Source organism: Microcaecilia unicolor, chromosome 10 (genome assembly GCF_901765095.1).
Source record: "Microcaecilia unicolor chromosome 10, aMicUni1.1, whole genome shotgun sequence".
In the NCBI taxonomy this organism is placed as follows: domain Eukaryota; kingdom Metazoa; phylum Chordata; class Amphibia; order Gymnophiona; family Siphonopidae; genus Microcaecilia; species Microcaecilia unicolor.
In genome coordinates, this window is record NC_044040.1 from 22,338,544 (window position 1) to 22,362,883 (window position 24,340).

Consider the following 24,340-nt stretch of genomic DNA (forward strand, 5'->3'; position numbering starts at 1 on the left):
GCTGAAAACTGAGCATGCGAAGGTGCCAGTATTGTGGAGAGCAGCATTTTCATTACCATGTGCTACTGTTGGATGGGCCTGAGCCCTAAGTGGGTGGGCCCCGGCCCACCCAGGCCCACCTGTGGCTACGCCACTGGTTCACTTACCGCACGACCATTTCTTTTCCAGCAAAAAAGGCAGCCCTTCACCCACTGCAGTAAAAGGGGGCCTCGGCATGTATCAAAAATGCACGCGGACTCTAGCGTAGGCCCCCTTTTACCACAGCTTAGTAAAAGGGACCCCCCCCCCCCAAGTTATAGAAAAGCAGATGGGAGACTAAACAAAACAGCATATGAGCCTGGAAGAGTAAGTGATGACGAAGATAAAAAGGATATAAAACCAAAAAAATCATCAGTAACTGAATACACGTTATTTTAGAAGAGAGGAGGCTTTTTTGTGGCAATGCCATTTCAAATCAGTTGGTAACTGAACATATGTCATCCTAGAAGAGAGGAGTGTATGTTCATACACTAGATCATCTGAGATTGTCCAAGACCCCTGAGGCAGGCCTTAGGGCCGAAACACGGCTGTGTCGGGTCGTTTTTTATACAATAAAGTGTCTTTTGAAATCCTTACTTGGTTTTTCCTCACTTTTTTTGGTTTTATATCTCACGGTATCGTGAGGGCTTACCTCCTTTTTTTTTGCGTTAGAACATAAAAAGGATACCAGAATGAATTCCCATGACAAGAACCATGCCGGATCTCAGCAGTCATCTTAGTTGGTTGATACTAACTTAATACATTTCTATCCTAGTGTTACGGGGTTCTCCATCTCACCAAGAACACACCCTACACCTTCAAGTCCCTGGAGGTCTCTTTTTCTGAGTCCCCTATCTTTTCTCCTGGGCCCCTCTGTTATAGCATAACCACTTCAATCTCTATGTCGAATATGGTCTCTCCATAGTCGATGACCTAAAGAATGATACAACCCAATTTCATACTCAGGAACGTTCATGTATTACCATAATTTATTCTTCCTTAACATATATATGCACATGATATATATCTATACCATGATCTGTTCACGTATCTTATGTTCTCCGAGGACAAGCAGGCTGCTTGTTCTCACGACTGGGGTTGACGTCCGCGGCAGCCCCACCAACCGGAAAAAGCTTCGCGGGACGGTCGGCACGCAGGGCACGCCCACCGCGCATGCGCGGCCGTCTTCCCGCCCGTGCGCGACCGCTCCCGCCAGTTATTTTTTTTCCGCGACTGAGAGAGTCGTGTTTTTGCAACTCTCTCGTTTCAGCCGCCGGAATTTTCGACCGCGTTTACGCGGGTCGTCGCTCTTGGCCTTTTCGGCCTCTTCTTCTTTCGTTTCGTTTTGTTATCCAAAAAAAAAAAAAAAAAAAAAAGAATTTTGCGCGTGTGGAGCACGCGCTCCTCCCTTTTCCCTCGCTTTCTAGCGGGGACGCCTCGTTGCGGCCTAGTGGCCGCTCGGTCGGTTTCAATTTTCGTGGTGTGATTTTAGCCACCATTGCCGACTTTGACTTCGCCGACGCGATTTTTCCGTCGATGTCCTCGAAGGTCCCGAGTGGATTTAAAAAGTGTGGTCGCTGCGGCCGGCCGATCTCGCAGACCGACACCCACGCTTGGTGCCTCCAGTGCCTCGGGCCGGAGCACAATCTCAAGTCGTGTGCTTTGTGTCTCGGTCTCCGGAAACGGACTCAGGTTGCGAGGCAAGTTCTGCGGGACCGTCTTTTTGGAACTTGCGCCGGCCCCTCGACGTCGACCTCGACGGCATCGGTATCGAAGGCCGGTTCTTCGGTACCGGTATCGATGCCCGAGACATCGGCACCGATGGCAGCGACCCCAGGAGAACAGGTCCCGTCGGCCCGCCGGTCCGCCGGCGAGAGTGGGGTAGAGAGACCGCGTGGGCAGTCGGCCCCGGTCACTCCCTCAACTCGTGAGCCACGGGACCGAACCCTGTCGGACCCGGTACCTCGAGACCGAGGGGGATCGACCTCCTCCTCCTCCATGCCCTCCGGCACCGGTGACGTGCACCGGAAGAAGGACAAGAAGCGCCGTCACCGGGAGCCCTCGGTGCCTGAAGAGGAGTCGACGCCGAAGCGTCATCACAGAGAGGAGAGATCTCCGTCGGTGGTGGAGGTACCGACGCGTCGGGGTTCCGGCACCTCGGTGCCGTCTCCTGGCCCCCAGCAGCTTCTGGCACCGACACCCTTACCGGCCCCACCGCCTTTCTCGGCAGCGGGCCTGGACGAGTGCCTCAGAGCCATCCTTCCGGGGCTCCTGGAAGGGCTGATGCGCCAGGCTGTGCCGGCGCCGGGGGTGCTTGCGCCCTCGGCGCCGATGACTGTGGCGCCGGCGAGCTCTAGCCCGGCGCCGGGGCAGTCGACACCGCCGCCGCTTGCGGTGCCGGTCTCGACAGCCACGCAGGTGGAGTCCCCGTCGACGTCGATGGAGGGAGCTCCGTCCCCGCCGGCGCGGGAGTCCACCGCTCGACGACACCGAGGCCTCGGTGCCTCGACGTCGAGCCGGGCCCGGTACCGGACTCAGCTACATGAGCTAATGTCCGATACCGAGGATGAGGACTCGTGGGGGGAAGAGGAGGACCCGAGATATTTCTCCTCAGAGGAGTCTACGGGCCTTCCCTCGGACCCCACGCCGTCACCGGAGAGGAAGCTCTCACCTCCTGAGAGTCTCTCCTTTGCCTCCTTTGTGCGGGATATGTCTATAAGCATTCCCTTTCCCGTGGTCTCTGTGGAAGAGCCGAGGGCCGAGATGCTCGAGGTCCTCGACTATCCATCACCACCTAGAGAGTCCTCCACGGTACCGCTGCACAATGTCCTGAAGGAGACGCTGCTCCGGAACTGGGTGCGACCATTAACTAATCCCACCATTCCCAAGAAAGCAGAGTCCCAGTACAGGATCCACTCTGACCCAGAGCTCATGCGGCCCCAGTTGCCCCATGACTCAGCGGTCGTGGATTCTGCTCTCAAGAGGGCACGGAGTTCGAGGGATACCGCCTCGGCGCCCCCGGGGCGGGAGTCTCGCACTCTGGACTCATTTGGGAGGAAGGCCTACCAGTCCTCCATGCTCGTGACCCGCATCCAATCTTACCTGCTCTATATGAGCATCCACATGCGGACCAATGTGCAACAGCTGGCGGACCTGGTCGATAAGCTCCCGCCGGAGCAGTCCAGGCCTTATCAGGAGGTGGTCAGGCAGCTGAAGGCGTGCAGAAAGTTCCTGTCCAGGGGGATTTTTGACACCTGTGACGTGGCATCTCGTGCTGCGGCCCAAGGTATAGTGATGCGCAGGCTCTCATGGCTGCGTGCCTCTGACCTGGACAACCGCACCCAGCAGAGACTGGCTGACGTCCCTTGCCGGGGGGATAACATTTTCGGTGAGAAGGTCGAGCAGATGGTGGACCAACTGCATCAGCGGGAAACCGCTCTCGACAAGCTCTCCCACCGGGCGCCTTCAGCACCCGCCCCCACGGGTGGGCGTTTTTTCCCGGGCACGGCAGGCTGCACCCTATTCTTTTGCAAAGCGTAGGTACAACCAGCCGGCCCGAAGGCCTCGTCAGGCACAGGGACAGCCCCAGCGCGCTCGTTCTCGTCAACAGCGTGCGCCTAAGCAGCCCCCTGCGCCTCCACAGCAAAAGCCGGGGACGGGCTTTTGACTGGATCCACGGGAACATAGCCGCCCTACAAGTGTCCGTACCGGACGATCTGCCGGTCGGAGGGAGGTTAAAATTTTTTCACCAAAGGTGGCCTCTCATAACCTCCGACCAGTGGGTTCTCCAAATAGTGCGGTGCGGATACGCCCTGAATTTGGCCTCCCTGCCTCCAAATTGTCCTCCAGGAGCTCAGTCTTTCAGCTCCCATCACAAGCAGGTACTTGCAGAGGAACTCTCCGCCCTTCTCAGCGCCAATGCGGTCGAGCCCGTACCACCCGGGCAGGAAGGGCAGGGATTCTATTCCAGGTACTTCCTTGTGGAAAAGAAAACAGGGGGGATGCGTCCCATCCTAGACCTGAGAGGCCTGAACAAATTCCTGGTCAAAGAAAAGTTCAGGATGCTTTCCTTGGGCACCCTTCTGCCAATGATTCAGAAAAACGATTGGCTATGTTCCCTGGATTTAAAGGACGCATACACTCACATCCCGATACTGCCAGCTCACAGACAGTATCTCAGATTCCGCCTGGGCGCACGGCACTTTCAGTATTGTGTGCTGCCCTTTGGGCTCGCCTCTGCCCACGAGTGTTTACAAAGTGCCTCGTGGTGGTAGCGGCCTACCTACGCAAGCTGGGAGTGCACGTGTTCCCATATCTCGACGATTGGCTGGTCAAGAACACCTCGGAGGCAGGAGCCCTCCGGTCCATGCAGTGCACTATTCAACTTCTGGAGCTGCTGGGGTTTGTGATAAATTACCCAAAGTCCCATCTCCAGCCAACTCAATCTCTGGAATTCATAGGAGCGCTGCTGAATTCCCAGACAGCTCAGGCCTACCTTCCCGAAGCGAGGGCCACCAATCTCTTGGCCCTGGCTTCGCAGACCAGAGCGTCTCAGCAGATCACAGCTCGGCAGATGTTGAGACTTCTGGGTCATATGGCCTCCACAGTTCATGTGACTCCCATGGCTCGTCTTCACATGAGATCTGCTCAATGGACCCTAGCTTCCCAGTGGTTCCAAGCCACCGGGAATCTAGAAGATGCCATCCGCCTCTCCACCAGTTGTCGCACTTCACTGCTCTGGTGGACCATCCGGACCAATTTGACCCTGGGACGTCCATTCCAAATTCCGCAGCCCACGAAAGTGCTGACGACGGATGCATCTCGCCTGGGGTGGGGAGCCCATGTCGATGGGCTCCACACTCAGGGTCTGTGGTCCCTCCAGGAAAAGGATCTGCAGATCAACCTCCTGGAGCTCCGAGCGATCTGGAACGCACTGAAGGCTTTCAGAGATCGGCTGTCCTGTCAAATTATCCAAATTCGGACAGACAATCAGGTTGCAATGTATTACGTCAACAAGCAGGGGGGCACCGGATCTCGCCCCCTGTGCCAGGAGGCCGTCGGGATGTGGCGTTGGGCGTGTCGGTTCGGCATGCTCCTCCAAGCCACATACCTGGCAGGCGTAAACAACAGTCTGGCCGACAGACTGAGCAGAGTCATGCAACCGCACGAGTGGTCGCTCCATGCCAGAGTGGTACGCAAGATCTTCCGAGCGTGGGGCACCCCCTCGGTGGACCTTTTCGCCTCTCAGACCAACCACAAGCTGCCTCTGTTCTGTTCCAGACTTCAGGCACACGGCAGGCTAGCGTCGGATGCCTTTCTCCTCCATTGGGGGACCGGCCTCCTGTATGCTTATCCTCCCATACCTTTGGTGGGGAAGACCTTACTGAAGCTCAAGCAAGACCGCGGCACCATGATTCTGATAGCGCCCTTTTGGCCCCGTCAGATCTGGTTCCCTCTTCTTCTGGAGTTGTCCTCCGAAGAACCGTGGAGATTGGAGTGTTTTCCGACTCTCATTTCGCAGAACGACGGAGCGTTGCTGCACCCCAACCTTCAGTCTCTGGCTCTCACGGCCTGGATGTTGAGGGCGTAGACTTCACTGCGTTGGGTCTGTCTGAGGGTGTCTCCCGGGTCTTGCTTGCCTCTAGGAAGGATTCCACTAAAAAGAGTTACTTTTTCAAGTGGAGGAGGTTTGTCGTGTGGTGTGAGAGCATGGCCCTAGAACCTCGTTCTTGCCCTGCACAGAACCTGCTTGAATACCTTCTGCACTTATCAGAGTCTGGCCTCAAGACCAACTCAGTAAGGAATCACCTTAGTGCGATTAGTGCTTACCATTATCGTGTGGAAGGTAAAGCCATCTCTGGAGAGCCTTTAGTCGTTCGATTCATGAGAGGCTTGCTTTTGTCAAAGCCCCCTATCAAGCCTCCTACTGTGTCATGGGATCTCAACGTCGTCCTCACCCAGCTGATGAAACCTCCTTTTGAGCCACTGAATACCTGCCATCTGAAGTACTTGACCTGGAAGGTCATTTTCTTGGTGGCAGTTACTTCAGCTCGTAGGGTCAGTGAGCTTCAAGCCCTAGTAGCTCATGCTCCATATACTAAATTTCATCACAACAGAGTAGTGCTCCGCACTCACCCAAAGTTCCTGCCGAAGGTGGTGTCGGAGTTCCATCTTAACCAGTCAATTGTCTTGCCAACATTCTTCCCCAGGCCGCATACCCGCCCTGCTGAACGTCAGTTGCACACATTGGACTGCAAGAGAGCATTGGCCTTCTACTTGGAGCGGACACAGCCCAACAGACAGTCCGCCCAATTGTTTATTTCTTTCGACCCTAACAGGCTAGGGGTCGCTGTCGGGAAACGCACCATCTCTAATTGGCTAGCAGATTGCATTTCCTTCACTTACGCCCAGGCTGGGCTGACTCTTGAGGGTCATGTCACGGCTCATAGTGTCAGAGCCATGGCAGCGTCGGTGGCCCACTTGAAGTCAGCCACTATTGAAGAGATCTGCAAGGCTGCGACGTGGTCATCTGTCCACACATTCACATCTCATTACTGCCTCCAGCAGGATACCCGACGCGACAGTCGGTTCGGGCAGTCGGTGCTGCAGAATCTGTTTGGGGTGTAATCCAACTCCACCCTCCAGGACCCGAATTTATTCTGGTCAGGCTGCACTCTCAGTTAGTTGTTCTTCGTAGGTCAATTTCTGTTGTTTCCTCGCCGTTGCGAGGTTCCATTGACCTGGGTTCTTGTTTTGAGTGAGCCTGAGAGCTAGGGATACCCCAGTCGTGAGAACAAGCAGCCTGCTTGTCCTCGGAGAAAGGGTATGATACATACCTGTAGCAGTTGTTCTCCGAGGACAGCAGGCTGATTGTTCTCACCTACCCTCCCTCCTCCCCTTTGGAGTTGTGTTTTATACTTTATTGCTTGTCATTCAACTGGCGGGAGCGGTCGCGCACGGGCGGGAAGACGGCCGCGCATGCGCGGTGGGCGTGCCCTGCGTGCCGACCGTCCCGCGAAGCTTTTTCCGGTTGGTGGGGGCTGCCGCGGACGTCAACCCCAGTCGTGAGAACAATCAGCCTGCTGTCCTCGGAGAACAACTGCTACAGGTATGTATCATACCCTTTACATGTATGTTACCATGTATATATGCAACTTAACACATTACCATTTGTAATTCTGTTACCCGGAAATGGCAACCGCCATTACGGCAAATGTAAGCCACATTGAGCCTGCAAATTGGAGGGAAAATGTGGGATACAAATGCTACAAATAATAATAATAATAGCAGTAACCACCTATCTGCAGGCAACAAGAGCAAAGCACAACCTTACTGAGCAGCTACTGGGTTTTAGCATAACATATGCATTACAGAAAACAAAATGTCAGGTTAGGTACAAGACAAATACAAATACAAAAAATAAATGTCAGGAAACAGCAGCCTGGCCAGGATATTAGTACTTGAAAATAAATGCAGACCCAGGTCTATTAAAAGAGGGAAAAAAGGAGAGAAAACCATTCTGCCTGAAGTCAAATAGTAACATAGTAAATGACGGCAGAAAAAGACCTGCATGGTCCATCCAGTCTGCCCAACAAGATAAACTCATATGTGCTACTTTTTGTGTATACCCTACTTTGATTTGTACCTGTCCTCTTCAGGGCACAGACCGTATAAGTCTGTCCAGCACTATCCCCGCCTCCCAACCACCAGCCCCGCCTCCTACCACTGGCTCTGGCACAGACTGTATAAGTCTGCCCAGCACTATCCCCGCCTCCCAACCACCAGCCCCGCCTCCCACCACCTGTTCTGGCACAGACCTTAAAAGGCTGCCCAGCACTATCCCCGCCTCCCAACCACCAGCCCCGCCTCCCACCACCGGCTCTGGCACAGACCGTATAAATCTGCCCAGCACTATCCCCGCCCCCCCCCCCCCCACCGGCTCTGGCACAGACCGTATAAGTCTGCCCAGCACTATCCCGCCCCCCACCACCGGCTCTGGCACAGACCGTATAAGTCTGCCCAGCACTATCCCCGCCTCCCAACCACCAGCCCCGCCTCCCACCACCAGCTCTGCCACCCAATCTCGGCTAAGCTCCTTAGGATCCATTCCTTCTTGGTTAAGAACATAAGAATAGCCACACCTGGTCTGACCAATGGTCCATCTAACCCAGTATCCTGCTTCCAACAGTGGCCAATTCAAGTCACAAGTACCTGGAAGAAACCCAATTAGTACCAACATTCCATGCTACCAATCCCAGTGCAAGCAGTGGCTTCCCCCATGTTCATCTCAATAACAGACTATGGACTTTTCCTCCAGGAACTTGTCCAATCCTTTTTTAAACCCAGATATGCTAATTGCTGTTACTACATCCTCTGGGATCAAGCTCCAGAGCTTAACTATATATCCTCCTATTTGAAGCACTGTCCCACTTATAAAATGGACTGCAGCCTGGTCACTGGTTGAAATACCCAATATTTACTTTTTCAGTTGATATCTGCACTAAGCACTTTACATAGGTATGAAGGGTCTCAGCCTCTGGTTAGGAAGTTTCCCAATCATTTTAGTCTGCCTTTGGCAAAGATACCCAAGTTCTCTAGGGGTACTAGAAATAGGGAGCTGTCTGCAAAACAATGGTTTGTTCTGGTCCTTTCTATTGGGATTAAAAAAAAAAAAAACAACTCTCCACAAACCTCTCTATCTCTGTGTAGAATTTATGCTGGTTTACTTTGGATTTTTCTGGCTTGATGCCTGTTTTTCCCCTTTCATCCTCTGTACCTCAGCACATTTCTTTCCTAACCTGCTGACACTGCTGTCTTCTTAATTCAGAAAGCTGCTGGGGGGGGGGGGGGGGGGAAGGAGGAGGTGTTGCTTGTTTCCCAGTGCCCCCATCCCATCCCATCCCCATGGGAATCTTTATTCTTGTTCACTAAGCTCTCTACTACTATGGTCTTTCCATTCCAAAAGGCTTCCCAGGATTCTTTGCAGCACATAGAAGTTAACCCAATCACTGCTGGCTTCTGCAGAATGAATTCATCAGCTTTCCTTTTCACTCCTGCAACGCTGCTTAAGAGAATCCAGTCCAGAAACTAACAACAAATACCTACAGGGTTTGTTTTGGTTCTTTAGCATAGCAGCATTAGCTGTGCTTAAGGTTTTTTTCTCCAACCAGCAAACAAACAAACAAAAAAAACCCATCATAACCCAGTAAGACCAGTATTTGGTTTATTGTGAGGGCAAAGGAGATGGAACCTGCATGAGGGGAGGCCACTCACATCTTGACAAGCTTAGGAGAGCTGTGTGGAACCTGAGGAAGAGAGTGTCAGCTGCTGAAAGCTGCTCTTGAAATGCATTAGGTTAGCCCAGTGTTTCCCAAGTCGGTCCTGGAGTACCTCCTTGCCAGGTTTTCAGGATATCCACAGTTAATTTTGCATGAGATTGATTTGCCCATACTGCCTCCACTTAGGGTTACCATATGTCCGGTTTTACCCGGACATGTCCTCTTTTTGAGGACATGGCCGGGCAACCGGGCAGGTTTTGCCAGCCTGCCCGTTTGTCCGGATTTCGGGACAAACATGCAGGCTAGCGGGTGGACGGGCGAGCCCTAGTAGTGTCCTATCCTCCCCTCTCCTTACTTTACTCCCCTGGTGGTCTAGTGACCTCCGGGGCAGGAAATAGCCCCCTCTTTCCTGCCTGGAGCGCCTGCATACTGCTTCTTGCTGACTCCGGTCCCGGCGCTGATTCAAAATGGCTGCTAAGAGTCACTCTTGGTGGCCATTTTGAATCGGCACTGGGACCGGAGTCAGCAAGAAGCAGTATGCAGGCGCTCCGGGCAGAAAAGAGGGGGCTCGTTCTTGCCCCAAAGAGGTCACTAGACCACCAGGGCAGTACAGTAAGGGGAGGGGAGGATAAGACACCCTTAGGGGTGTGTGGCGGGGAGGGGGGTGTGAAAGGGGTGGGGCGGTATGTGACAAGGAGCGAGGTATGGCGGGGCAGGGCATGTGTCCTCTTTTTTAGGGGAGCAAATATGGGAACCCTAACTGCACTGTATGCAAATCTCTTTCATGCATATTCATTGCAGATATCCTGAAAACCTGACTGGCAAGGGGGTACTCAAGAACCAACTTGTGAAACACTTATGTCACTCCTGTAAATTCCACTTACAAAACACAGGGGGCAGCAAGGCCCAGACGCAATAGGTCCCTACTGCAGGGGCGTAGCCAGATAACAGATTTTGGGTGGGCCTAGGCAAGAATTGGGTGGGCACCAAGTGTTCTCCCCGCCTCCAAAAAAAAAATAAATTTTAGCTGGTGGGAAAACGCTTCTTTCCACCTTGGCAACAGGAATGCACTGAAAACTGAGCGTGCGCAGGTGCCAGTGTCATGGAGAGTAGCGTTTTTGTTACCATCAGGGGGAAATCTTCAGCTGGCGGAGCTTGGGATTCCCACCAGTTACCACTAAACATGTGCTACTGTTGGGCGGGCCCTGGCCCACCCAAGCCCACCTGTGGCTACGCCACTGCCCTACTGTCTTTCTTCACTGCAAAATTGCTGGTAAGGGGCCTCTGAGTCCAATCAGGGATCCTCCCTCCCACTCCCCTGCATGGGTTTCCTTCTTAACAAAAAGCCTTGCAGAGGAGCAGGGCCTGTCAGTGTGAATCTGCTCAAAGGCCTTGCACTGGTTTTCGCACAAGATCACTGTGAGATACCAGTCTTGAACTGGCAGCACTGGGCTTTTTTGTCCACAGCTTGACAACAGGTAGGAGGTGTTGGATGAGGGGCAGAGAAACATGGGGTAAGTTTGGAGAAAGGAGTATGGAAAAGGCAGGGCTACAGAGAGACAAAGCTGGGTCCGGGGCAAACAATGCACCCCCCTGCCACCTGCCCTCTGCCACCACCCCCCTACTTGCCCACTGCTGCCGCCACAGCACCCCCGCCTGCTCGCCACCAGCACTACCCCCTCGCCTGGTTCAATATTTCTCTCATCTTTCCCTCCTCCCCTCAGCAGCATCAAAAAAGAAGCATCTTGCCTCTGGCTGGCCTCTTAAGTGTTTCTTCTGCTGTGTCCCGCCTGTGTGGACACAAGACCGTTGTGTCAGAGGAGGCAGGACAAAGCAAAGGGAACAGGTCCAAGGCCAGCTGGAGCCAGATTGCTTTCTTTTTTGATGCTGCTGAGGGGACGAGGGAAAGATGAGAGATTTGTCCCACCCCATATTGTTGGGTCTGGGAGTTTTAATAAATATTAAGATTGTGAGTATCCTGGACTGCACTTTTGTGAACCCTCTGCTAACTTTTGGTGGTTAGTGTACTGTGGATTGCATCTATATTTATATCTTACAACTATAACAACTATATATTCTCCATACAAAGACTACTGTTTGTCCTATATCATAATCTTGCTTAATAATCATACACAAAATAAAAAAAATACAAAAAAACAATTACATGAGGAGTGGCCTAGTGGTTAGCGTGGTGGACTTTGGTCCTGGGGAACTGGGTTCAATTCCCACTTCAGGCACAGGCAGCTCCTTGTGACTCTGGGCAAGTCACTTAACCCTCCATTGCCCCATGTAAGCTGCATTGAGCCTGCCATGAGTGGGAAAGCGCAGGGTACAAATGTAAAAAAAAAAGATATAATATTCCACAAATATTATAACTGAGACAGGAAGGTATAAAATAGGATGAAAGTATATTACATTTGCTGTGCTATAGGGTTCCATTAGCACCTCAAAATCCTTCCAAAGGTATGGCATAAAAACAGATTTAAGGGTAATTTCTAGAAAGAAGGCACTAATATTTACAAATATATATTAAAAAAAAAGAACTAAATTTGCTTAATTACTCAGTTGAGAAAACATCGTGTCAAGACTCTGCACTCTGTTCATAAAAACTGAAACCTTAACGGCCCAGAGAGACTTTTTAACAAAGCGTTAAATGGGCTAAAAACTATTATTGGTTTTAGATTAAAAACCGGGAAAAAAAGAGCAATAGAAAACAACTCCAAAAATGTTTCCTGAGAAAAAAAAACACTGCCCCCCAAAAACGGTACAATATCAATTATCCTCGACATAATTTACCCTAAGAACGGCCAATTCTAAAACTTAACATGAACAGTTAATGTTCCAGAAAACTGTGCACAGAAAAAAGCGAAAAATGCACTGCCACTAATCTGTAGAGAGAACTCAACGAAATCCCACGGATAGTTACAATACAACAAAACAGTGGGTAAAAAACCAGGAGTTCCAGAGTGAAGATGAACCAAACTTTATTAATCAGTATATTGACTCGACACAACGCTGTGTTTTGGCCAAAGGGCCTACATCAGGAGTCTTTAAAAAGACCTTTGTTCTGAAGCGTGAGCCAGATCTCTCGCATGAGCGTCTGGGCTGTTTCTTGGACTGCACAGCCCAGACGCTCTTGCGAGAGATCTGGCTCACGCTTCAGAACAAATGTCTTCTTTAAGACTCCTGATGTAGGCCCTTTGGCCAAAACACAGCGTTGTGTCGAGTCAATATACTGATTAATAAAGTTTGGTTCATCTTCACTCTGGAACTCCTGGTTTTTTACCCACTGTTTTGTTGTACTGCCACTAATCTGAGCAGGCAAATGAGGCATCATAACTGGACTTTCAGAAGACGTCTCTCTTCCTCCTGCCTGCTTGCCTCCATCTCTAAGTAACATAGTAACATAGTAGATGACGGCAGAAAAAGACCTACACGGTCCATCCAGTCTGCCCAACAAGATAACTCATATTTGCTGCTTTTTGTGTATACCCTACTTTGATTTGTACCTATGCTCTTCAGGACACAGACCGTATAAGTCTGCCCAGCACTATCCCCGCCTCCCAACCACCAGCCCCGCCTCCCAACCACAGGCTCTGGCACAGACCGTATAAGTCTGCCCAGCACTATCCCCACCTCCCAACCTCCAGCCCCACCTCCCACTACCGTCACTTAAACCTGTAAGGAGGGTCCACCAGTTTATCCTTCACTTTATCTGATTTCACAACGGTCAAATTTAAACCCACAGAAACATAGAAAATGATGGAAGTAAAGACCACATGTCCTATCCAGTCTGCCCATACATGCCAACCTTTACTCTCTACTATCCCTTCCTCTCCTTTACAGATTCTCTGTGCTTGGTCCATGCTTTCTTGAGTTCACACAGAGTCTGCCTCCACCACCTCCACTAGAAGGCAATTCCATGCACCTACCACATATTCTATGAAGTGTCTTCTTAAATTACTCCTGAGCCTGTTCTCTTTCACCTTCATCTTACACCGCCTTGTTCCAGAACTTCCTTTCAATTGACAGCGTCTGCCTCCTGTGCATTTGTAGTCATGAAAGTATCTCCCCTCTCCCATTGTTCTTCCAAAGTACACATACTGAGATCTAAGTTTGCGTCCCGCCGATGGTGTTGCAAGCTCATTCCACGAGGTTGCTGTCTACCTCTTGGGCGGAACTGGTGTGCTTTCGCTATTCGGATGCTTCCTTTTTAACGGTTGTTCTGTCTCTGGGAGTGGCAACTTCCCACCCTAATTAGGGATTGCTTTGGTACATCCCGCTGCCACCTTTTCTATCCAGATGGCCTCCACCTATTCCTACAGGACCACCACCGTTGGTCCCTCCTCCTCCTCCTATGGGTCCAGACTCTTGTGAAGATGATGAAGCATTGGGAGGAGTATGCAGCCCCTCATTACCTCTCTACCCTCATCTCTCCTTACGTTCCCGCCCGAAACCTCCGCTCACAGGACAAATCCCTCTTCTCAGTACCCTTCTCCACCACTGCCAACTCCAGGCTCCGCCCATTCTGCCTCGCCTCACCCTAAGCTTGGAATAAACTTCCTGAGCCCTTACGCCAAGCCCACCTCTTCAATGTTGCTTTCGGCACCTAACCTCTATACCTTTCAGGAAATCTAGACTGCCCCAATTTGATGACCCCTACTTGACTAACTGTAACTGTACATTTGTCCTTTAGATTGTAAGCTCTTTGAGCAGGGACTGTCCTTCTATGTTGAATTGTACAGCGCTGCGTAACCCTAGTAGCGCTTTAGAAATGTTAAATAGTAGTAGTAGTAGTAGTAAGTCGGGGCCTTGCTACTTTTCCTCCCTCCCTCCCTTGCCTTACCCCATATTCTTATTCCCTCTTTTTGTCCCCTCCCTGTCTCTCTTCCTCACGTCTTCATGCTGATGTTGCTTCTCCCTTTCATTTTGTCTCTTCTCCAGTGGCGTAGCCACAGGTGGGCCTGGGTGGGCTGGGGCCCACCCACTTTGGACTCAGGCCCACCCAAAATTGTGACACTCTTGCTGTGGCTGGTGGGGATCCCCAAACCTTGCCAGCTGAAGATTTTCTGTCCTTGGGCAGTCCCCACTCTTCCAAATGTTGGCCAGCAGCACTTGCCTTGAACTGAGGCTAAGACTGGCCCTTCTGCACATGCTCAGTTTTCGCACAAGCAAAAGCACTGAGCATGCACGGCTTGCCAGCAGCAGCATCAATTTGAAGCAAGTGCTGCTGGCTGCCATTTGGAAGAGTGCTGGCTGCTTGAGGAGGAGGAGGAAATGTTCAGTTGGCAGGGTTTGGGAATCCCCGCCAGCTCAAGTATTTAATATTTGGGGTTTGTGGGCAGGGAGGGGTGGAGAGAGGAGCAAACGGGGGGGGGGGGGGGGGGGGGGAAGATGCATTCCATGGCCACCCACCTTAGGCTCAGGCCCACCCACAATTGGCCATCTGGCTATGCCCCTGCTTCTTCTCCATTTGACATCTTCAACTTCTCCCCTTCTCTCCATCTTCTCTTTCTCTCTGCCCTCCCATCCCCACTCCTCCTCTCTCTACACCCTTTCTTCTCTTGCCCCCTACCACTGCCATGCTGCTTCCCTGGTCTCCGTTCCCCTTCAAATGTTGCAGCCTTACCTCAGAGTACACGTAGAGTGGTAGCACCAGCACTGCCAGCAACAAGTCAGCCACAGCCAGACTGACAATGAAATAGTTGGTGGCAGTTTTGAGGGCACGTTCAGTCAGTACACTTAGGCACACCAGGATGTTGCCTAGGATGATGATGACGATGAGAGAGATGCCGAAGAAGAGGGCTAAGTAGTTATAGCTGGTGCCGCTGCCACCTGTAGCTGTGTCCTGAGTCTGGTTCTGAGTGTCATTGGCCATGGTATCATCCCCCTCTGGCTGCCTGTCATGAACATCTGGCAAGAAGCAGAACACAGGAAATGATGTCAGTGTAGGCCAAGCCATGAAGAATTCTGGGACATCAAAAATATTTACTGCGTCTCAGTGGGCCCTGTAACCCCCCAAATAGTGGCAATTGTTTTAATTTAAAGGCAAGCACTGGTGTTTAATTTAATGTGTTCAGTGTTGAATGTACAAATTATATGGTCACTGCCACATGTTGAGTTTAGACCTGCTGGGTAGCTTGTCTGGAGAGCAGCTGAAAATCACCACTGTCTGGATAATTTCTTGGCTCTTCCGCCACCTGCACATTCTTTCCACCCCTTCAGTATACAGATGGTGTTGTGCCAGTTAGAGTTTTGGCCCAGCGCTGTCTGTATAGTGCAACAGGTGGGCCTGGGTGGGCCAGGGCCTACCCACTTAGGGCTCAGGCCCACCCAACAGTAACACAGGTTTAGCGGTAGCTGGTGGGGATCCCAAGCACCGCCAGCTGAAGTCTTCCCCTGATGGTAACAAAAATGAGACTCTCCACGATACCGGCACCCACGCATTCTCAGTTTTCAGCGCATGCCTGCTGCAGAGTGCCAAGGTGGAAAGTAGCATTTTCCTGCCAGCTGAGATATTTTTTTGGTGGTGGTGATGGAGGGGAGAACACTTGGTGCCCACCCACTTCTTGTCAAGGCCCACCCAAAATCAGTTGTCTGGCTACACCCCTGGTATAGTGTCTGATTATCCATGGATGGTGGACTTATACATTCACCAGCCATGATGCCCTAATCCAGTCCTTCCTCTCCTGTCCTATCCTAGGACAGTGCTTCTCAACCCTCTCCTGGAGGCACACTTCGAAAATCAGATTATTATTTATTTTATTTATTCATTAATTTGAATTTATTAACCGCCTTTGTGAAGAGATTCACTCAAGGCAGTGTACAGCAGGAACAGTCTAACATAAAACTTACAATTTTGTTTACAGCATAACAATAGTAAAATAACCAAGAATAACACTAAATACAATAAATGTTCAGATCCTTAAGTCTAGCCTCATCAGTCTTGTGACACAAACCCCATATCATTATCAGCTTTGACAGTCTAGCATTACCACAATAAATATGTATGAGGTAAATGCATATATTTGTGAAATGTCATATGCAAATCTATCTCATGCATATTCATTGTGGTAATCCTGAAAACTCGATTGGATAGGAGTGTCTCCAGGAGAGGGTTAAGAAGCCTGGAAAGGTTCCTTTTTTGCACCTTAAAAGTATCTTTTTGGACTGTTTTGCTAGGGACGTACATTTCTTTGAAATGACACAGGAAATGCCAACGATATATCCCATGTCATTGGCCAACAAAAATAAGCAGAAAAAGCAAAGTTTTGTGGGTTTTCGTGCGCCATCAGTGTGCGCTCTTTTGAAAGACTGCGCAGTAATTGCGAAGAGTGTGCTGTTTGAGAATAGTTTGTCCTGAGGTTGTGCAACATTAAACAAACACTGTAATACCCCACACTCTTCCTTTATCTGTGTCTGTGATCCCTTTCAGTAATAATCAGTCCTTTGGGGAAAGAGTTCCTCAGGACCAGGGCAAACCTAGTCCCCTCTGAATTATAGGCCAATTTTCAGACCACGGGCGTTAGACCGGATAACTCCAGCGGTCAGCGCTCAGCCCAGGAATTCAATGCCGGGCTGATTCTAGTGTCCAGCACTGAATATCCATTTATTTTGGGATGGTTTCAAGATAACCAGTTAAGTCAATATTTAGACTTAGCTGGCTATCTTGAAACCAGCCAAAGATATTCTGTGTTTTCACACAGCCAAATGTGGTCTTTAAAAATCAGCTAGCTGCAACCAGTGATATTCAGCGGGGGACAGACGGTTATCCCCAGCTGAATATTGGAGGATAGCAAATTAAGCAGTTGTTCTGACCGGTTAAATAGCACTAGATATCGGGGGGGGGGGGGGGGGGGGGGGTCAGTCTCTCTTCTCTAGGAATTATCTGACACACAATACTGTACATCCTCCAGGAGTCCAGCTCCTGGGTGAGGCTTCTCTATCGTTGTTCCTTCACAGTGCCAGATTAAGGCCAACTGATTCCCTAAGTGCAACCCAACAATGGTGCCCCTTGGCTCTGCCGTTGCTTTACTGACAAGTGTGATAAACACAGGTTTGCCCTACCCCAAGGAAGCTGCCAGAGGGCACTCTTCTACAAGAAACTGGGAAAATGCCATGATAGAGCCAGTAGAGGGAGCTCCAAGGGAATATCTGGGTTATACCCTGAAGGGACAGCTAGAGGGCGCTCTTCTACAAGAAGCTGGGAAAATGCCATGATAGAGCCAGTAGAGGGAGCTCCAAGGGAATATCTGGGTTATACCCTGAAGGGATAGCTAGAGGGCGCTCATGTCATAGGATCAGCTTTTCCCTATGGAGGCCACCAGGTGGAGCTATCAAAGTGGGGGAGGAAAAGGTAGAGAAGGAGAGTTCTAGACTGAGACCTAACTGGAACCAAGGGGGCAGGGCCTAAAGAGGTGGGGAGGATTATTGATCACCTCATAAATTCCTTTCTCCCAGTGGAGGGGAAAAGGAGGGGAAGCCAGATGCCTAATGTTTACTGCTTGATGGGGTATGCCTGGTGCCTGGGAGAGAAGGTCTCAAGGAAGGAGGGCCAGGAGGAGCCTCTCAAAACCAGGAAGGTACTAAATGCCCTGATGTTATAAGGCTGTTGGAGCTGATAATTGGCTAAGTGTCTTGATGCTATGCAGCTAATAATCCTGGCAGGTTGCTGAAGAGTTCAAGCAGGGTCTGTGATGAAATGCTGTGATGTTACAAAGCTGTTGCAACTGATAATTGGCTAAGTAGTGGGAGCAGTGTCCTAAGAGACTGAGCACACATTAAGGACCTCTTGGAGAGGTATTCTGGACTGTGTTAAAGGGCCAAGTGCACAATGAAGGTTAGGAATTGTGTGACTAAAGCTTAAGCCAAATAGAATTCTTAATTATGAGAAGCACTGGAGTTGCTGTGTGTTTGTCAATGAAACCTGTTAGGAGGAGAACAGAGGGTGATGATCATTTACAAAGAGGGCTGGAACCTGAGAGTGTTGAATGAGTGCCGGACCGTGGAGTAAAGCTTTCCACCCACGTGGTACTTGGAAGGAAGCTAAGCTGGGTCAGCCCTGGCTGGGTCCTGGAAGGGTGACCAGGTTACACAAGACATTAAGACTCAATAAGTGCTGAGAAATATCATTATTGTACGAAACAAAACCATACATATATATGATAAGAAAAACACTGAAATTCATGTTGGATAATGCAGATGGCAGTGAAAGAGTTAAGGGGGGGGCATGATAGCTAGGGGGGGGAACTCTGTGGCCCACCCCTTTCCTTGGCACCCTAATCACTTGCTTATCTTGCTTAATGGTTAGACTAGGAGGGTCAAGCTGCTGCTCCACTCCTTCATCCAATGGCAAGAAGAGGAGTGGGTAAACTTCTGTCTTTCACACTCACTTCACACTAGACATAAACTCAGCATTCACTAGTTAGGCCCATAGGCTGAGCCTTTGACACGCATCACTTCTCTTAGCAAATCTACCATACGCCGTCAGGTTATCTGGCTAATATAAGGGCAGGCAGAACCATTGCAACCATCCCAGAAGGGGGTTGATTAACCAAATGGTACACATCTCTCTACTCTAACTTGGCATGGATGCCATTGTTGACATCATCTTCCAGTGTCCATCGTTACTGACTCACCACTGGCACAGGCTGCAACACAAAGTGAAGGAGTGGCCTAGTGGTTAGAGATGCACCGGTCTTGCAATCCAGAGGTGGCCGGTTCCAGTGGCGTTTCTAGAGGGGCTGACACCCGGGGCGGATCGTCGATGCGCCCTGCCCCCCCCCCCGGTGCAGTGCGCCCTCCCCCCCGCAAAAGCACATCCCCCACCCCAGCGAAAGAACCCCCCGGGTGCATGCCGTTGGGGGGGGGGGGGATGCTGCGCTCCGGTCAGCGTCGTTCGTTTCCATGCTCCCTCTGCCCCGGAGCAGGTTACTTCCTGTTCCAGGGCAGAGGGAGCATGGAAACGAATGACGCTGACCGGCGCACGGCACCCCCACCCCCAGCAGCGTGCACCCTGGGTGGACCGCCCCCACCGCCCCCCCCCTTGGTACGCCACTGGCCGGTTCAAATGCCACTGCTGCTCCTTGTGACTCTGGGCAAGTCACTTAACCCTCCATTGCCTCAGGTATAAACTTAGATTGTGAGCCCTCCTGGGACAGAGAAATATCCAGAGTACCTTGAGCTACTACTGAAAAAGGTGTGAGCAAAATCTAAATAAATAAATAAACCTGAGGACTTTGTTGATGGAATCCTTAGTCCATGCACACCCAGTCCCTGCTTGATCTTCCTGCTCCAGCTACAATATGGCTACCTCTTTTGACCCTCTTTTTTTCTCATCTCACTCTGTCTCATTTTACATCCATGTACATTAGTATTGCCATACTGGGAAAGACCAAAGCCCAGCATCCTGTTTCCAACAGTGGCCAATCCAGGTCACAAATACTGGGCAAGATCCCCAAAAAGTACAAAACATTTTATACTGCTTATCCCAGAGATAGTGGATTTTCCAAGGCCATTTAATAACGGTCTATGGACTTTTCCTTTAGGAAGCCATCCAAACCTTTTTAAAACTCTGCTAAGCTAACCGCCTTTACCACATTCTCTGTCAACGAATTCCAGAGAGAAAGCTTTTCTCTGATTCGTTTTAAATTTACTACATTGTAGCTTCATTGCATGCCCCCTAGTCCTAGTATTTTTGGAAAGCGTAAACAGACGCTTCACATCTACCCGTTCAACTCCACTCATTATTTTATAGACCTCTATCATATTTATTTTATTTATTTATTTATGGTATTTATACCCCGCTCGACAGCAGGTTCAGTGCAGCTTACAAGATATGGTACGAAGTATTACAGAGATAACACAAAGTATGGTACAAAGAATCAAGAGATGATCCAGGTGTAAAGAGTAGGGCAGCAGGGTGAGATGTGGGGGAGAAGATTGGAGTATGAGTAGCACTAGTGTTGTGTATTAAGTTCGAGTAGGGCAGCAGGGAGAGATGTGGGGGAGAGGATTGGAGTATGAGTAGCGCTAGTGTTGTGTATTAAGTTCGGGAATTAAGTTGGGTTGTTTGGGTAAGCTTGTTTGAAGAGGTAAGCTTTCAGCAGCTTTCGGAAGGGTAGGTGTTCATTGGTTTTTTGGATATGTCGAGGTATTGCGTTCCAGAGTTGGCTGCCTATAACGGAGAAGTTGGATGCATAGTAGGTTTTGTATTTGAGGCCTTTGCAATTGGGAAGATGAAGATTGAGATATGTACGAGAAGATTTGGACCTGTTCCTGGCTGGAAGATCGATCAGCTTGGTCATGTAGCTTGGAGATTCGCCATGGAGGATCTTGTGGATCATTGTGTGGGCTTTGAAGTTTATGCATTCCTTGATAGGGAGCCAGTGAAGTTTTTCACGAAGTGGTGTTGCACTTTCAAATCGTGATTTGCCAAAGATGAGTCTGGCTGCTGTGTTTTGGGCGGTTTGGAGTTTTTTCATGATTTGGGCTTTGCAACCGATGAAGATGCTGTTGCAGTAGTCGGCATGGGTGAGTACTGTGGATTGTACTAAGGTTGCGGAAAGATTTCTGTGGGAGGAATGGTTTTACTCTTTTCAGTACCCACATCATGTTGAACATCTTCTTCGTCGTGGCTTTTGCATGAGTTTCCAAAGTTAGGTGGTTGTCTAATGTTACTCCTAGGATTTTTAGATTATTGATATTGGGATTGTGATGTCAGGGGTGATCAGGGTGGTTGGGAGCAGACTAGTAACGTGTTGTGATGAAAGGATCAGCCGCCTTTTCTCCAAGCTGAAGAGCCCTAGCCGCTTTAGCCTTTCCTCATAGGGAAGTTGTCCCATCCCCTTTATCATTTTCGTCGCCCTTCTCTGCACCTTTTCTAATTCCACTATATCTTTTTTGAGATGCTGCGACCAGAATTGAACACAATATTCGAGGTGCGGTTGCACCATGGAGCGATACAAAGGCATTATAACATCCTCATTTTTGTTTTCCATTCCTTTCCTAATAATACCTAACATTCTATTTGCTTTCTTAGCCGCAGCAGCACACTGAGCAGAAGGTTTCAACGTACTGTATCATCAACGACGATACCTAGATCCCTTTCTTGGTCGGTGACTCCTAACGTGGAACCTTGCATGACGTAGCTGTAATTCGGGTTCCTCTTTCCCACATGCATCACTTTGCACTTGCTCACATTAAACGTCATCTGCCATTTAGACGCCCAGTCTCGTAAGGTCCACTTGTAATTTTTCACAATCCTCCTGCGATTTAACAACTTTGAATAACTTTGTGTCATCAGCAAATTTAATTACCTCACTAGTTACTCCCATCTCTAGGTCACTTATATGTTAAAAAGCAACGGTGCCAACACAGACCCCTGGGGAACCCCACTAACTACCCTTTTCCATTGAGAATACTGACCATTTAACCCTACTCTCTGTTTTCTATCTTTTAACCAGTTTTTAATCCACAATAGAACACTACCTCCTATCCCATGACTCTCTAATTTCCTCTGGAGTCTTTCATGAGGTACTTTATCAAACGCCTTCTGAAAATCCAGATACACAATATCAACCGGCTCACCTTTATCCACATGTTTGGGCGTAGCCACAGGTGGGCCTGGGTGGGCCAGGGCCCACCCACTTAGGGTTCAGGCCCACCCAACAGTAGCATACGTTTAGTGGTAGCTGGTGGAGATCCCAAGCTCTGTCAGCTGAAGACTTCCCTTTCATGTTAAGCCAAGGTGGAAAGAAGCGTTTTCTTGCCAGCTGTGAGATTTTTTTGGTGGTGGTGGTGGTGGTGGTGTTGGTGCCCACACACTTCTTGCCTAGGCCCACCCAGAATCTGTTGTCTGGCTACACCCCTGGTTTGTTCACCCCTTCAAAGAAATGTAGTAGATTGGTGAGGCACAATTTCCCTTCACTAAATCCATGTTGACTGTGTTTTACCTCTGAAGGGCAGGATTAACCCTTCGGTGGAAGTGTTTAGGCTCCCAACATAATACAAATAGATCTTAAAACTTCTACAAACTGATCCCCATGGGGTTCTGACCACAGAGGAAAACCCACAGAAGAAGAAACTGCAGGTAAACTCTCTGTTGACTGGATGGCAATGCACAGGGGGTGGGGAGAACAGACATACAGTCCTCTGAAGGCAACCCACCCACAGACATTTCTTTCTGTCAGCTGCTGATTTGCCAGTACATAAATCTGCCTGGGAAGCTATTGAATTAGGACATCTAAAAGGGACCCTCCTAAACACTGGACCCCTAGGCACATGCCTAGTTTGCCTATGCCTTAATCCTGCCCTGTTCTATTCCAACATTTGCAGGCTCAATGTGGCTTACGGTCTGAGGAAAGGGGGAGTAGGAGGAGTAGGCTCTTGAATAACACTAGTAGGCGACGTAGGTTAGGAATAATCTCTTTATTTAAATATACACTCGACTCAACACAGCCGTGTTTCGGTGCTACAGACGCCTTCTTCAGGAGTCTTATGATATATAAATATACGAATATTAAGCTCAAAGAGAATGAAAGCAAGGCTTCTGCTACAATTGTAATCCCCAGGGAGAAGAAATGGAGACCTGAAGCATAACCTAGGAGATGTCCTAGAGGGAGAGAAGCTGGCTGAAAACCCTGGGGACTTTGATCCTGGGGAACTGGGTTTGATTCCCACTGCAGCTCCTTCAGACTCTGGGCAAGTCATTTAACCCTCCATTGCCCCAGGCACAAATAAGTACCTGTATATTGTAACCAAGTACCTCTCTTGTGCAGCCAAGGATAGAACAATCTCCTCCAACCACAGGCTCCCAGTACAATAAAGAAATAGATGTCCACCAGTAACTTCAATCTTAAGGACTTTTATTCCATGCAGGTTTCTAGTACACAGTTCCAACAGCAGCATAGCACATACCAGGATTCAATACAGGCTTACAGGCTCCAGTCTGGGCTCTTTATCCAGTGCACAATAAACAGTAATTCAATTCCCAAGACAAACAGTTCTTTCAGTTCATCATCACAGTTCAGTCACCCAGCAGCAGTTTCTACCTTCTGTCCTCTTTACCTTCAGGAGAGTTCAATATTTTAGGGACTCTTTCTACCCAAGGGTTTTCCCCTGCATCAGCTTCACAGGGAATTCAATACTTTTGGGACTTCCTCTCACCCAAGGAATTTCAGCCTGCAAATACTTTAGGGACCTCTCTGCCCAAGGGTTTTCAGCCTGCAACTGCTTCTCTCCTTCTGCTTCTCTCTCCTGAACTGAACTTCTAGGACTCCTTCCCACCTGCCTAATCAATCCCTGGCTTCAACTACCACAACCAATCATTCTCCTTCCATTAGCTTCCTCACACCCAAACCAGCTGAGTTAAGCATTAGACTAATGAGACCAATGATGAGCTCCTGCACACAGGGTTTCCTCTTTCCGCCTAGTGGCAGCCACTCTACACAACCTGCCAGCTTACACCCATGTCTTCCCTGATTGCAGCTAGGAGTCCAGTCCGGGTTCTTCATCTCCCCCTCTGGCTCCTTGCCTGCAATGCCTTCTGGGACTTGTATTTCAGACTGAAACTGCCTTACCCCAACTATCCTGGAGGTGACTTTATCACAATATATTGTGTAAACCGCTTTGAATGTAGTTGTAAAAACCACAGAAAGGCGGTATATCAAGTCCCATTTCCTCTTCCCTTCCCATATATAAAAATGTGAAGTGCTCAGAACTCACACGTGACTTAAATAATGTGAAAAACACATCTGCTAGTCACTGTCATCTATCATTGACATCATAAGGTCCTGTTTCCTTACTGTTTATATTTGGGTTGTTTTGTTTAGTTAAGTTAGGTCCTTGGAGAAAGTTTTGATTTGATATTCAAGCCAAGTGCTTAATTTTGCTGGTGGTACACAGTGTTCAAACAGAAACCCCACTGATGACTGCATGCTGAATATTGACCAGGTAGTGTCAAGTGTGCAATGGGATGAGGAGAAGCCGTGAGCTTGTAGCTGGCTTCACATCACCAACTTTCCTTCTCCTGTGCAGTGTGGGCT

The 24,340-nt window shown here is 49.6% G+C and overlaps 1 protein-coding gene across 2 annotated transcripts in view; it reads right to left on the reverse strand.

Moving 5' to 3' along the window:
• DRD4 (dopamine receptor D4) overlaps positions 1-24,340 on the reverse strand; it is a 63,760-nt gene that overhangs the window by 12,808 nt on the left and 26,612 nt on the right. For both annotated transcript variants that reach the window (XM_030216382.1, XM_030216383.1), the window contains one exon: positions 14,926-15,209. In XM_030216382.1, coding sequence (XP_030072242.1) covers positions 14,926-15,209 — 284 coding nt within the window. The remainder of the gene's footprint in view (positions 1-14,925; positions 15,210-24,340) is intronic.